The sequence below is a fragment of the Megalops cyprinoides genome, chromosome 17, assembly GCF_013368585.1.
Source record: "Megalops cyprinoides isolate fMegCyp1 chromosome 17, fMegCyp1.pri, whole genome shotgun sequence".
NCBI lineage: Eukaryota > Metazoa > Chordata > Actinopteri > Elopiformes > Megalopidae > Megalops > Megalops cyprinoides.
This window is the reverse complement of record NC_050599.1, coordinates 18,863,253-18,878,983: the sequence shown is the minus strand read 5'-3', so window position 1 is coordinate 18,878,983 and position 15,731 is coordinate 18,863,253. Positions and strand designations below refer to the sequence as shown.

At 43.3% G+C, this 15,731-nt stretch overlaps 1 protein-coding gene across 2 annotated transcripts; it reads right to left on the bottom strand.

Moving 5' to 3' along the window:
- Positions 1-252: 252 nt before the first annotated feature.
- On the bottom strand, positions 253-14,515 carry LOC118792162 (fasciculation and elongation protein zeta-2-like). 2 transcript variants are annotated; one of them, XM_036549897.1, is made up of 9 exons: positions 14,013-14,515; positions 11,125-11,233; positions 9,426-9,542; positions 9,189-9,330; positions 7,382-7,653; positions 6,003-6,083; positions 3,910-3,985; positions 3,694-3,759; positions 253-2,723 (listed from the first exon to the last, which is right to left on the bottom strand). In XM_036549897.1, the coding sequence occupies exons 1-9, from the start codon at positions 14,318-14,320 to the stop codon at positions 2,707-2,709; spliced, it is 1,188 nt and encodes a 395-aa protein (XP_036405790.1). In that variant the 5' UTR covers positions 14,321-14,515; the 3' UTR covers positions 253-2,706. The 2 variants fall into 2 exon arrangements, with proteins under 2 accessions (XP_036405790.1, XP_036405791.1); XM_036549898.1 differs by lacking the exon at positions 6,003-6,083.
- Between the last annotated feature and the right edge of the window lie 1,216 nt (positions 14,516-15,731).

Here is a 15,731-nt window from a genome sequence, read left to right as displayed (position 1 = left end):
GGACTATTCCACTATATAGTGGCCAAGCCCTAGGGATCATGGGTAACACAGACAATAAGCCACGACACAGCACATTCTATGTATTCATTTATTTTAAATGAGCTCAAAAGCATATCTGGTACAAAACATTTGTACCAACACAGACAATTAGAGGTTACAAAACAAGATCCTTTACAGAATAAATTAATAGTACCACATATTATTGGACAAAAAAGCAAAAAAAAAAAAAAAACACAAAGATAATGTTCCATTAAAAATAACAAGTAACTTTCCTATATACAAAATTTCAGGCATTGACAAAGGCAGCCTTTTTTTGCTGTTTATATAAATATAAATCTATAGATTATAATCTGGACACTAAGCAGTGTCAGTCAGCTGATATGTCTGTTTACAGGATCAGGTCATACTCTGGTGGAGTCACAGGATTCTAAATAAGGTACTAATTACCAAATAAGTCTATGGTGACCATCAGAATACTGTTAGTTCCAGAAAGAGTGAAAGTAGTCTACCAGCACTCCTCTCCCCAACAACAAACAACAAAGAGGTGTTAGTTTTCTGCTGAACACTGCTAAGGCTGCCAGTTCCCTTTTATTCTCTCTGGTATTAGGAACGTGCATGCTTAAGGTTCGAAGCTCGCTACACACAATGATATAAAAATATACACAGAAATCTACAGGTTTTATCGACTACGGTAAAACCAAACTTGATGATCTGCTACGACCACTCAGCAAGGACAATGTGTCTGCCGAAAATGGGACAAAACCGTCAGGACGGGAGTAACCACACTGGTACACCAAACCTCAGGGTCAGAGTAACCACACTGGTACACAGCCATTAGGATAGGAAACGGATGGCCTTGCAGACCAAAAACAGCTCTGCTAACACTCTGAAATCATTGTTTATAGACTCCCTAAAGTCTCTGTTTAACTGAATATCAATCTAAACGAAAGTACCATGACTGACCAGCCCGTTTAATAGGTTATAATGTGCAAGCTTGAATTTCAACTGTAAAGCTTAAACTCTCCCCTTTCACTTAACAATGAACATTTGTATTTGGGATGATTAAGACAGGATATTAAGATGGGGCAAAGCGCTTTATCAGATTTGTGAATGCACAAGGGTGAGGAACAAGATCAAATCTGTCAAAATAATACTTTGAGGCATAGTTTTACAACAACTTATTGAAAGAATTGTTTTTACTCCAATGTATCATACGCTATCCATTTTTACCTGAGGAAGCTTGAAGAACTCTTTTAAAGCCCTCTTTTATTTACCCATTGATCATGTGTGAGCTCTAATATGGTTGAATAGCTTTGATACTGATTGCCCTGTATGTCAATATCAAACTTAGGCTTTTAAAGGGCTAGGTTTATTCACATAACATTTCTATATACAGGCTATTTTAACATGCAAATTTAATATGAGCACTTGAACAAATCTGCGCGTTGAAGCGAGTATTCACTGTAGTAGATTTACATGTGAGGGAGGTGGTGATATTGTTTTTGATGAAGAACTGGTTGAGGAGCAGGGTACTGTATGGTTGCTACTCAGCACAGTGCAGTATTTTATTCAAAATAAACTCAGCTCCTCTAGAGCCCAGATAAACCTGGGTGCATTTATATTAGCAGCTAATGACTACCTTAGGTGACTTCCTTTCCTAATAGGAATGTCAGTAACCTGAAATGATCTGAGGTGTAATGACAGGCAGAACTAATCAAACCCCTCTTAGCCTACCTGTTCCCCAGTCCTCTCTACACCAGCCAAACACCATCCCTGTTCCGCTACTCCTGCCTTACACCAGCCCTCCTAACCCTACTCCCTCCCTTACCACACACCCAAACTGCCCCTGCCATAATCATGCCCTAAACTACCTCCTCACTGTTCCCACCCTTTACACCATCCCTGCCCTACAATGCACAACTCATAGGTTGCTCTGCCTTTAGCCCATATGTTCTCTGCACTAAATGATCTACTGGCCTGGTTATGAGTTCGCTACATAAAATCCTCATATTAACCACTGCCAGCAGCAAAACCCCCTTTTTAGCCAATACCAACAACTCATTTCCCTCGGTAACCATTATTGACAATCAAATTTCCATTTAAACCATTACTGAATCCTGCGTCAGCTGCTATTAACAAGGTAACCCCAGAATCCTCCAACATCACATGTGCAATCAGATCCCATGGCAACAGAGGGTCTGCCAGCGGGGGCCACAGAAAGGTCACACTGAGAGGTCACAGGCTGGTGTTTGCAGCGATGCACTAATGACCGCCTCCTTTTCTGGTTGAGAAAATAGTAAACGCTCTTTCTAAAAACAACTGCATCAAAACTGTACATGTGCGCACTTTTGTTCGTTAAGTATCTACCTACTATTACTTTTTAAAGTTTTATAGAAACTGAAACCACATTTAGGATACAGTACCTAATCTCTCAAGACTGCAAAGGAACACTGATAATTGGTACGAGATAGTTGACATGCTGAAGATTAAAAAACTAAGGAGAATTAGAGTAGAATATTAAAACAGCTAAAATACACATAAAGGAAAAGTGAAAAGTAAAACATTAGGCTGAACAGGGGGAATCTCATTTGTGGAGCTGCCCAGGAAGAACAAGAGTCCGTCTTCTTGCCCGTCAAATCCATCACCTCCAACAAGGCGCCCCAGAACCCCGCTCCTCCTCCTCCTCCTCCTCCTCCTCCTTTCCGTCTATGTGGGACACAGCACTGAAATGGGGCAGACACACAAAACCAGACAATCAGAACAAACCAGCCAATCACAATTCACCATATTCGCCCAACACAGACCTCAAAGGCTAAAGCACAACAGAAGTGCCTCCGTTTTCCCTGCTGCTTCAAAGAACCAACCAAAAAAAAAAAATACAAGAGAAAAGAACAAGTGAGAGAGCAGGGGATAAGGAGTCAGAGACAGAGAGAGCGGAAGAGTGAAAGGAGAGGTGAGAGGAAAGGAAGATAAAAAGGAAACAGAGACAGAGGGAGAGGGAGAGAAACCAGAAGGGTGGGTGAAGGGACAGAGATGAGAGCGGATTCTTGTTTGAGACCCTAATAGCTGTGGAGACTGAAGGCTGAGCAGGCCGGAGGGAGGGGTTGTCGAGTGCCGGTGAGGTGAACAACATCGGGCTCCACGGTCTACAGAGCTGGAGAGGGGGGGGGTGCTGTGGGTTCTAGGTCGTGATGCAACACAAACACAGCATGGGTGCAATACAGCACAGTGGCAGTGGGGGGGCGATCTCCTGCAGAGCTACTCAATACAGTGCGTCACAAACCTCTGTGTCCACAGCTCTTACACCAGGGCTAGCAAGAACAATGCAGCAAGAACAGAAATGCAGAAAAGGAAGAAAAACAGGTCAGGTGTCAGCAAAAATATATAGAAAAACAGAACAGAAAATCAGGTCCGCAAACCCATGTGGGGATTTTGTAAATCATTGAAAAAGGACAACATGGCTACAACAGACATTTAGAATTTAATGGAAAAAATGCTACTTTCATTCTTTTTTTCCCCCTCAACAATTTTGAGTCATGGCATTTCTAACGTCTCCTGTAATACCCTCATTAAACACAGGGGGGCAGTAAAACCATCTCTCCTAAAGCAATCGACCTTGGCACAGAGCTAGGATTGCGCCATTTCCCAGGGAACTATGGAAAACAGGAGAAAAAGGAGATCTAGGAAAAATACCTTTGAGAATGTAGTCCGTCAGGAGGCTTGGCACCTTCTCGCTGTCTTCTCGCACCGCATGCAGTACTACAGAGAAGCCAGCAGACACATGTTAGTCTACGTATACTGCAGAGAAACCAACACACATATCCCCATGCACAAATGAACACACACACACACACACACACTCCTGCTCTAGCCAGCAATTCTCCAGGTGTTCTGGGTTATGGCACTCACTCTTGGTGAGGATCTGCAGATCTTCCACCGAGGGAGGTCCTGCTTTCTTCTCATAGGGAATCACAGTGGTCAAGTACTGAGAGAAGAGAGACAGAGAGACATGGCTCGAATCCAGCAAGACAACACTTCTTATATCACTCAGAGGACATTGAGAGGAGGAGGAGGATGGGGTACAGGGGAGGAAGAGACAAAGAAAGAAGGGAAGCCAAGCAGAGGAAGGGTGACCAGGCGTCATGATGAAATCGTGACATGTCCCAACAAAGCTCTGATCAGGACGCCACTTGTCTTGATATACAGATGGAGATAAAACAAAACTCATGACAAATCAAAACTTGTTATTAAACAGTCAAGTGTTTTAGCCTACTGCTCTGTTGGGAGTGCAGAGCGCTTAATGGGAAGACTGTTGGGAATGGGCCATGTAGCCTGTTGGTTCATTTGTGGAGCCATGCTGAATTACCCACACTGCATGCAAGGTTAGTTTCAACATCACTGCTAGCCAAGTGGGTTAGCCAGCTAGCTGGAATACTCAACAGTAACTGGACAAATAAGCAATTTAAGAAGCAACATTAACAAATAGAAAAGGCAGAGTAAGAACAAAAGTGATTCTGACGTGAGCACCCCAAAGGAAGAAAGTGAGATGAAAGCCTTCTGCAAAGGCTGTTCAGTATCTCAATGAGGCAGTGAGGCTGAGGTGAAACTCCAGACAAACAGGAAACAACTCAGTAATCAGACTCAATAATGGCGAGTACATTCCAGGATAGTACAGGAGCAAAACATTGAGGAAACTAAAATTGAACTGACAAAGTTCAACTCTGATAGTGCCCCTAAATATATCGCTTTTTTTTTTAAGATAAAACACATACTGTTCTACAGAGCACATTGAGTTATTGGATGACTGATACTACCCATGTGTTATCAGTCTTGTTTGTTCATTTAAGATAATATACAACTACTGAGTAGTTAAAGAAAATCAAAGCTTTAGCTGTGGTATGATATTTAAGATGGACAACCCCCTTCACCCCCGATATCTGTTCAGATTTTAGGCCGTTCTGTTCAGGGCTGGTCACCAAAAGGAGAGGAGCAAAAAAAGGGTAAGAAGCGGGGGGGGGAAGGGTCAAAATTTCAAACAAGGGTGTCAGGAGTCTTGAAAAAAAAAGTGGTATCGATGGTACAAAGTTATAGTGTATGTAATCTTTAAAAAATGCAGCTGAACCTTGAAACAAAGACATTAATTTATTAGAAAAAGTAACTGATCAGTAATGAGTCAAAAAACATCATTTAAATGCTCGCTGCCCCCATAACCACAGAGGGCCACTGGTTTTTTCCCTTTGGTCCAGAGAAAAGGACCCCTCTACTGCGAGTACCTCCACCAACTCCTAGAGAGGCCTGGTGTTCCCGAGAGCTCTCCCATATCAGCAAGCGCTAATCCCACCCAGCCCTGCTTAGCCTCTGCCATATGGCGAGGGAGGGCCACAGGGTGGTGAGGCTCCTGCCCAATAAGCAACCAGAAGCCACCAGCATAAGCACATATTCATCACTCTAAGCACAGTAGAGTGCTGAAGCATTTTAATTCTGCTAACTTTGATATGCATCAGTTTCTTCCTCGTAAGGGCTGCCGGACTGTCTCGCCTCTCTATTAACCTGCTCATTTTAATGCTAGGAGCACTTTATTTTTTATTTACTTTTACGTTTTATTTGTACTTGGATATTTGAAAACTGGTGCCTGGGCATACTGCAGCAATGGCACGATGTATGCTTTCAGCCAGCTCATCAGCCTTTTTCTTGGATGAGCCAGATCGCTCGTTCGATCCACCCGAAGCACCCATGAGCGACCCGATTTGTTCATCAATGGCTGCCATCCTTCCCCCGTCGCGGATCAAGGCTGTCAGAGAAAAGCTTATCCCGGGTCAAGTCTGTCAGGGGCAGCCAATCCTAGGGCGAGTCTGACAGGGAAGTCAATCCTAGGTCAAAGTGCTGATCCAAGTTACTTAAGAGGGGAGAAGGGGGGGAAAAAAAGAGGGAGGGCAAGATGGAATAGGGAAGAGAAATGGAGAGAGAGAGAGAGAGAGAGAGAAAGAGAGGGAAGGGGGCACCTGTTTGTCCCCGCCAGCGCTCCCGAACGTTTGGCGGAAGCCATTCTGAATGGCAGTGGAGAGTCCCTCCATGCTGAAGAGCTGGAGAAGCAGGGAAGGAAATCAGGCAGGACAGGAAGCACAGGCAGAGGGAAAGAGAGGAGAGAGAGAGAGAGAGAGAGAGAGGAGAGAGGGAGGAGAGAGAGAGAAAAGCGTGTGAAAACATTCTACAGCAGGCAACGTGAGACGCACACACAACCTACACAGCGAGAGTGAGAATGAGCAGCGAACCGGCTTCAACAAGCACAGAGCTACAAATGGGCGCGGCAGACTTAGGAGAGCACTACGCGAGCACCGCTCACTTAGTACACAGCTGCTGATAAGGATCTTGCTTGTTAATACAGTATTACTGAGATCCCAAGCTAAGTGAATAAAATATTGAGTACCAGCTGATCACCAGCAGAGCATAGGTAAGATAAACACTACGTATGACATTTTATCATAATTCACAAAGACATCCAGTTGTTTCCAGAGGCCTGGATTACTCTATTGCTCAATATTAGCTTGCAACAAATTCAAGAGTGACATCAGCTGGACAAATAATATTAGGCTACATATTGCTGAAGTGTTCCATTCTCTGAAATATCTGCATTCCCTATATTTTTTCACATGCACACATTTCATCAATGAGGCTGAGCATCATGGGAAAGTCATGCAAAGAAGATACATGCACACTCCAAATTGGATTAATTTCCTCTACTTGATATGGTAATTTCTGTCTGAGCTTGTGGTTCTACTCAATGTTAATGCCCTCACCAAAGCTATCCCGGTTAGCAGAGAGTCCTCAGAGGACAGAGTAAGCCCCACTCAATGGATTTAACCAGCAGTCTCAACAAGCCCCTTCCAAAGGAAAGTCCACTGTACGCCCACAGCCCTGCTCCCTCCCAGCTGAAGCCTACTCCCTCCATGTGTGCGTGAGTATTTTTGTGTCTGTTAATGGGTGTGTATCTGTCTGTTTTAAGTGCTGTGCTTGTATTACGCACAGTCCCCCCTGTGGATATGTGTTGATGGGTATGCATTTGTGTATTTTGAGTGTTGCGCATGCATGACTCATAGTTAGTACATGCGTTTATGTGTGCACATGTTCATAACTGACAGTCCCCTTGCGTGTGTGTGCGTATGTTCATGTGACCGACAGTCCTGGGTATGTGAGTGATTCAGTGTGTGTGTGTGTGTGTGTGTGTGTGTGTGTGCGTATGTTCATGTGACTGACAGTCTTGGGTATGTGAGTGATTCAGTGTGTGTGTGTCTTTGTGTGTGAGATCGCACGATCTGGGGTGTATGTGTGTGTGTGTGTGTGTGTGTGTGTGTGTGTGTGTGTACGTAAGTACGTGACTCACAGTCCCGGGTGCGTGCGTCCTCTCCGGCCGGCCATGCTGGGCTCCAGTGCTGCTCCTTAGCCTCTTCTTCTTCTTCAGCAGCTCCCGGTGCTCCTTCTGCTTGTTCTGCACCTGAATCAGCACCGAGATGAAGCTGTTCTTCACCTCCTTCTCGAAGTCGAGCTCGTCCCTCACCGCCAGCTGCTGGATCAGCTCCTCAGAGTACTCCCGAATTGCCGTCTCCACCTCCTCCAACAGCTCCGTCAGCTCTGCCACAGACAGTCGCTTCACTCCTTCAAAGACAGACAAGCCCTGTTCGCACTCACAGAAACACCACTACAATACTGCATTGCACATACTCACACCCTACCATACAAATGTGTGTGTGCACATACAGTACCATTCAAAAGTCTGGACAGACCTTATTAATGAGAAAGATGTATTCAAAGACATGTTGATCTAGAGACTTATGCTTGAAATTTGTTTCTTAGGCATCAACTATTTATGTCTGTTTATGTATGAATTTCTTTCCAAAAAAATTAGTTTAAAAAACATTTTTTGGCTACTTTGAAGAACTACTTTTTGGTGACTGCATAATTCAATCTGTGCTATTTCATAGTTTTGATGTCTTTACTATTATTCTAAAATGGGGAAAATACGTTTTGAAAATACGAAAATATGTTTTGCACACGTACAAAACAGCTTAATGCCACTGGTATGTTGGAGGCTGAACTGAGTCACTATCTGGTGTGACTCAGCCAGCTATTTCTAACCTGACATCAGACATTACAGGCACATACTGTCTGTCAACAACAGGCCATCACTACACTCCATCCTCAAAACTATTTTGCGCTGCCAAGTCAACTGCATCAGAACCAGCTGGTCGCACTGACCCACGCAGCCACTGAACTGTGAGCCAGCCACAAATTCATCCTCACACAACCACACAGGGGTGCTGTGCATGCCAATGTTTACTAATGTTTACTGCTGAACCAGAATGAGACGACCTACACCTCAGGAAGACCCGCCAGCAATACCTGGAAGGACCCACAAGTCTGAGTTAACTGGGAACAAATATACACAACAGTCTTTTGGACATGAACGAGCATTACACAGATGTATGGGAGCAATATGTTAGTATTGTGTGCAGAAGACTCAACAAGTGTGGTGGTCTGAGCAGGAGAGTCGAGTCTCTAAATGACTCCAGGAGTAACTGGCAACCCGACTGCATGGTGCTACACTGACAAATACATAATCTCCCCTCCTGTTGTCTCGTCCTGGCATGTCAAACTCCCAGCATGAACAAGGCACAGCTGCTTGTGTAACAAAGGCTTTCGTGCGAAATGAGAATAAGTCAGATGGGGGCTCCAGTGAACATCTGTGGGCTAATCTGGGAAGACGTGTGGCATCTACGGCTCAGATGACCAGTGAAGAGGCATCTTTGTTCAAAGCCTGCCAGAGGAATGGGACAGAATCCCACACGACAGAATATGCAACTCGGAACAAAGCATCTGTCACAGATGTGCAGCGCATATTGCATCCGGGATGACCACACATGCCACTAGCCTGTGTCTCTGAAAACAGCCCCCCTGCTGATGTCAAACGTTAATCAGCATCATGACATTACCAATATAAAGTCCCTTAAATAGAATGTCAGTGCTTATGCTAAAGAAAGGGATTTCTTAGTTTTCCTGACACACTATGAAGTCACTGCCGGTAAAAAGATCGTTTTGTATGTATATTTCTGTGATTGCTGCCAGTTATTTGACAAAACATACACGTTCAGAGAAAACAACTTGTGTATGACTTGTATGTAAGTGGTACGTACTTTCCTCGTAGCTGTTGTTGGTGCTGGACCTCTTGAGCGTGTGGATCTCTTGAGAGAGTAGGGACAGGTCAGACTGAGAGGGGGTTTCGTCCTCGTCCGGATCCGGAGACTCCTGCATCATCTCCTCAATCTCCTCGATCACCTGGAAAACAAACCCACACACACGCACAGTCTGAGTGTGGTTCTGGTGCGGTGCAGAGCGGCTCCAGGTGAGTTCGCCCGCGTGCGCCCGGGTACCTGCTCGGCGGTGAACAGCGGCTCCTCGTTAATGCAGGAGACAATGATGGAGTGCATGTCCAACTGTTCCCTCAGCTCCTCATCATCTGACACATCCAGACTCATATTGTCCAGCGCCTGACAGACAAGAGAGAAATATCATTAAATTACAGGCATTTAGCAATAATGTCGCTCTTATCCAGAGCGACTTACATAATTTACAATTTTTTTTCTTTTTTTTTTTTACACGTTACCCATTTATGCAGCTGGATATTTACTGAGGCACAACAGCAGTGGTCCAGTCAGGAATTGAACCAGCAACCATTCAGTTACAAGTCCTGCTCCTTACCACTATGCTACACTGCTGTCCAGCATATCAATATTAACACTGCCCAGAAAACAAAAGAAGGACAAAGAAAGCTGGAAAGAGAAGGACAACAAAAAATGGAGCCACCCCTGTGCCCCCCTCCTGAAAGACAGAAATTCTGTTTTCACACTGAATCATCTTCTAGGAAAGGAAATCTAAGCATTATCTGCGGGCAAGGGCATCCTGGGAGCTGCGAGGGCACTTCCAGCAGTTTCCGTCCAGCGCCCCAGGTGGTAGAAGCAGACCGGGAATGCTGCGGGAGACTGAGCTGGCCACACTCACAGGAATGCCAACAGCTGCAGCTTGGCACGAATAACTACAGCTGCCACTTATCCACTCGTCAGCGGGCCTAAATAAAAGCACAGCTTCAGCGCCTTCGGATGAGAGCAATTTGGGGTGTTGTTTGACTGCCTGTCAGTCCTTGTTTTCTGGCAGTGTCTGTTAATGTGCTGCCCATATGGAGACATTTGGGCGTATAGTTTGTCTTTCCTTGTAGTACTTTCTTCTTTTGCTACTGTATCTATTTTTGTTTCTGGACAGAGCATTCTTGTGCTTTAGCCTGACCAGCTGGAATATCAAAATAAAAGCCCCAGCTGCAGCATCATTAGGAAATTGCATGTCTCTGGTCTTTTTGCCACTGAGTTAATCTTATCTTATCCAAGTGAAATTCCAGATGACATAGACAGTAGTCCTTTACTGAACTTGCAGCAAGGCCTCAAAGGTACAGAAATCAAGGCAGAGACTCATCTGCAATAATGTCTGGGCACTACAGAGTGCAAACCCTGGTCCTCTCACCAAGCTACCAGTCCAGACGCACTGTGTGCTGTGTCCTGACACTACATGACTGCCAGCATCAGAACCAATGCTATTCCACGCTAGCAATGGGTGAAGTGAGTGACCCTTTCACTGCGAAGGGCTAAGAGACCTTAGGATAAAAGCTATGCAAATGTGCCCTCAGTTGGTATCAGTACAAACAAAGCTCTGTGTCCCTTGGTAGTGCTGCTGCCTTGGATTTTGATGTATTATGCAGCGCTAATATCAGAGGAAATAGGCTGGAAGACCTCCTGATCACAGACCCAACATGAACTACACATCTGCTCTTCACACAACAAAGAATCAAAATGATCCAAAAATAATTTTTACCTTTAATACAACTTCCATTATTAGCATTGGTTTGTCATACTGAAAAATAGTGAGGAAAGTGAACCTGAATGAAGTGATAACTCATTAAATATCACCGTTAGGTTCTAGCATCTGAAAAGACAAGAAAACCAGTGTTTTCCTTCCTTTCCTTTGGTGGGCAGCAAGGGCAGATATACTGGGGTTGGGGCTGGGGGTACAGGTGAGGCTCACCCCTTTCTCCACCAGGTTGAGTGTGGGGAGGTGCAGGGAGCGAGTGTGAGAGGTCTTCCAATCCACCGGCATCACACTCCCATAGTTGTCCGTCAGAGCGTTCCAGATTCTAGGGGAAGGAGAGAAACAGACAGGGGGGAGGAAGAGAAAAAGTTAGCTAACATTAGCCGCAACAACTCAAACCACTTCTTTTACCTGCAGGATTTTCCAGCTACATTTCATGTGAATAAAAAAAATATTCTTTGGGAACTGAATATGATTTGACAATGAGGATATATGTTAATATCGTGCACCATAAAATCCAATACTAATAAAAATACAACAACAGATGTATGTTGTTTTCTATACTTGTTACAAGATAAACAATACTCCTATCCAAAACCCAAGAAGACGTAAAGGTGTACTTGCTCATTTTTTCTGCATCTATAAAGTAGCTATCACCCACAAACAGTCAAATTCTAGGGTTGCACAGAAGAGTTTCCACATCTAAGCTCTGATGTATTCCTTTTGGATCATGGTTCAGGTCACCTCAATAAACTGTTTGTTACAGATATGTAACAACTAATAATGTAATAATTCTGGCTAATGTAATAAACGAGTTTAACAGATAACGTGGTAACAGTTATGACTTTAGTAGTAGACTTTTTATGAATAATGTAATAACTTCAATGAATAATGTATGAATTTATCCTAACTAGTTTTAACATTAATATGTATACCAAATTAATGTTAAAACTAGAGTTATCCTGACCTTTGAATTCACTGAATATCAGCAATATGTGGAGTGGGCAAATATCTGCAATTTCATTCTTTTGGAATACTTTACAGGCATTAAATACAGTAATTCTGTGAGACATCAAAATCTGTCTCTAAAGCCAATGTTTTAAGTTTGCCAGGGAAAAAACAGCATAGAACATATACATATGCTGAGTCACTACTTATGACACATCATATGCTCTCCAAACATATCACCTTAACATAACACAGAGTCAAATTTACAGTATGTATGTAGCCTACAATTTATTTGAAGCATACTGTGGCTGTCCAAAAAACTAGAATGTTTGCATCAACTCACTGACAAGCCAGTTGGCCTGCTAGTGAACTTAAAAATGCATTATTCTAACAGAAATAAATAATAAGAAATTATCACTCACGTTTTTGCATAGCTATAGAGAGTAACTATCCACCTAACTGTTAGGGAGATGAAACTGCTACAGATAACTTGCCTTTGAGTTTTGACCTTGCCAACCACAGTATCAGTTCAGCTTACTCTGCGGCAGAATTCTATGCTGACCTAGGGTGTGCTTTCAGTCTATGGATTTCACATCACTGCACTAGGCTGCAAGGTCCAGTCTGACAGCATGTCTGAACTGCCCAGGACTGCTCTGCTTAGAGCTTGTCAGGGAATTTTTCTTATGCCCTGCTGTTTAAATAGCCTCCTGGACCCCACACTTCAGTCACTGGTTAAAGTTTTAAATGCATGACTGTATGAGTTTTTTTGGTGTGGTGTTTGTGTCTGAATAGCAGGGGTGGTGTGCAAGCCTGACAATGTGCTCAAAATATAACTAGGTTAAACTTAAGGACAGTGCCATCCTCTAGGCACATGCACATCTTGAACTCTGTTATTACATTTAAATCTATGCAAATTCATGTTGATGCTGTGCATGCAAACCTTCTCTGTTGAGGATGAGGGTGAAAGTTAGGTGAGTTCAGTTGCTAGGTGGCTTTAAAGATGTACAAATAGCAGGTCATGTTAGCAAGTACAATTACTGATAAATCCCAACAATGGGTGGTTGGTTAAAAACTGCTAGAAAATGAAGAATTAAAAAAAAAAAATAATAAAATAAAAAATAACAGGCATTTTATTTCATGGTGTTATGTTCAACTTTATAAAGTTAATTAATAAATTTGAAACATCATTACTTTAACAAAAACATGGACATGGTACTAGGGTGAAATGACTAAAAATGGAATTTAACTGGAAGAGGACCAGAACTGAGGCCAAACGTCTGAAGCAGATTCATACTTTCTATGGAGTCGGTTCTAAACAAACTGAGCACAGAGTACCCTGCACTGAACTGCAAGTAAATAACGTAAAATCTTTGTTCTATATTAAAAGCATTTCAGCACGATGGAGGGATGGGCTTATTTTGGGGTCACTTGGCTGGACCTCGCTTTATTCTCTGGCCAAATTTTCATGTCATTTCACCAAACCTAATGAATGAGAACAAATTGACTTCTGTTCTAAGTAAACAAAAAGGCAGGTTGTCTTGAGGGTTCTTATTTACGTTTATTTCTGTCCACCAGAATTAGTTTTGCTATCTAGTCAGATGAGAGGCCATGAAAGCTGGTCAAAATTCACTCAGTTATCTGAGCGTGCGTGGTAAACAATAGCCGACGTGTTGTGGGTGGGCCATTCTTCTCTCGCTAGCTTTACGACAAACTCGCCAACAACAGGCCCAACATTGCATGAAATTTCATTCACTGATTTGTACTATGATCAAAAATTCACAACGATAATGCAGCGAACATACACTTACGCTCCGCAAGATGCCCTGTAAAACTAGCCACCAATCTCACTACCGTCGAAACAGACCTACTTAGCCTATTTACCTTAGTTGGCTAGCTTGCTACTTGCTTTAAAATGTCAACATTAGTGAGGTTATCAGGGAGTAATTCTGCTTCAGCTAGGGTTACCTGTGTATGCGGTGTTGTAAACTGCAGCTAGTTATACAGCTAGCGAGCTATCTAGCGCAGTTAACGTTAAACAGTCGGCAAGCAACAAGATGAATATGCTTGCGGTAGAAGTGCTAACATTACTGACTCCAAGCAGCTAACTATTGGTGATCATGAATAACTGATTCTGAATTAGATCATCGCATACTCACTCGTCGTCCTTAAGGATACTGTCTTCCGTAATGGGTTTCACTGGGGCTATATTCTCCGTCTTGTTGTTATAGTTTTGGAAGCACACTGTGAGCTTTTCGTCGAAATCGTTCACAAGGTCCTCCATGGACTGGAAGCTGCCGATCTCTCCTGAGAAACTGTTGTCTAGTTCGGAGAAATCCTCCAAAATGCCGGGTGCCTCCTCGACGTTTGAGTTGACCTGGTCCAGTCTGTTCTGCGGCCCCGAGGCCGGCTTGAATTCATAAAAATCCTGCCAGTCTTCATCGAAGTGGGCTAACGGTGCCGCCATGGCTGCCACAGAACAGGAGATGATCTGTGTCTTCCGAACGTGAATGCGAAGCTGGCGTAGGCTCTTTCTATCCCCAGCAGCTGATCCTAGGTCAGAATAAAATGGACAATAAACGATTGAAACCGGGAACTGGGGAAGAAATGCTGATCTTAGATCAGAAAGTACCCGGAGCGTCAAAGGGCTCTTCCACAGCTCAAGGAGGAGGGTCTCCCTGCCTCACTCTGACGTCAAACGTTGCCAAACAGCTTCCGTTCCACTTCTCTCGAGTGCTGCTGGCGGGGCTTTTGTTGTGTTGATAGCTGCATAATCTGATAAACAAACAGTAAAAATAGATTTCTGTTTAGATTAGCAAGATAGACAGATGTGACATCTGTATATATTGACCCGAGCATACATGACCTTACTCGAAGACGGCTGAAATAAGTAGGTTGTGTTCAATGTAAAGGAACCTAGAACCAACCATTGGTGTGTACACTGATGCATGGATACCTAGGTTAAAAAAAGTCTATTAGCATTTGATATGCAACAGTTACCAACAATTACAAACAACAGCTATTATATGTTACAGAAAGAGGTACCATGACGATTGCATGCAACTAAATGTGCCATAACGGTATAGTATAAATAAACTATTTAAAAAAATATTCATAAACTCCCAATGCCTGTAACACAGGGTACTGAGGACTGACTGACTGCATCTCAGGCTGTGACATCACCCATTACATTATTATTATTTAGCAGACACTCTTATCCACAGCAACTTACATAGCTTGCAATTTTATCCGTTTATACAGCTGGATATTTACTGAGGCAATTGTGGGTTAAGTACCTTGCCCAAGGGAACAGCAGCAGTGCCCCAGCGGAGAATTGCACCAGCAACCTTTTGGTAACAAATCCAGTTCCTTACCACTACACCACACAGTTCCCCATATGACATTTCTCTCTTAGCATGATTGATATTGTTCTGTGTCTGGTATCATATGGGAATGGGGGAGGACAGTTATAATCTTTTAAACTAGTATCTCCCTTTCTTGGGAGTATTATTTATTGCATTCTTGGGGGTACATTGTAAGAGAAAGTGGATCTCTGTCTCAGTCTGTCTAGTTTTGCAGAGCCTGTCTTCTCTCTGCCTTGCCAGATTTGCCCGTGTCAGCCCTTTGCAAAGGCCAACTGTGATTGCTCAGGCGATATTTGATAAGGATCTGCCTTTGGATTGCCTTTTGACTGTCATCAGATATTCTGCCAGGGTATAATCTCTTTTTTAGGATCTGAAAGCACTCCATTTTATTTTTTGTTTAGTGTGTGAGCATTAAAGAGCATTTAAGATGTATCATGATTTGGGGTGGAATTGTACTTTCTGTGCTGCCCTGCATCTGACAGAATCTGAGGTGGTATTGGTCTGCTCCATGAG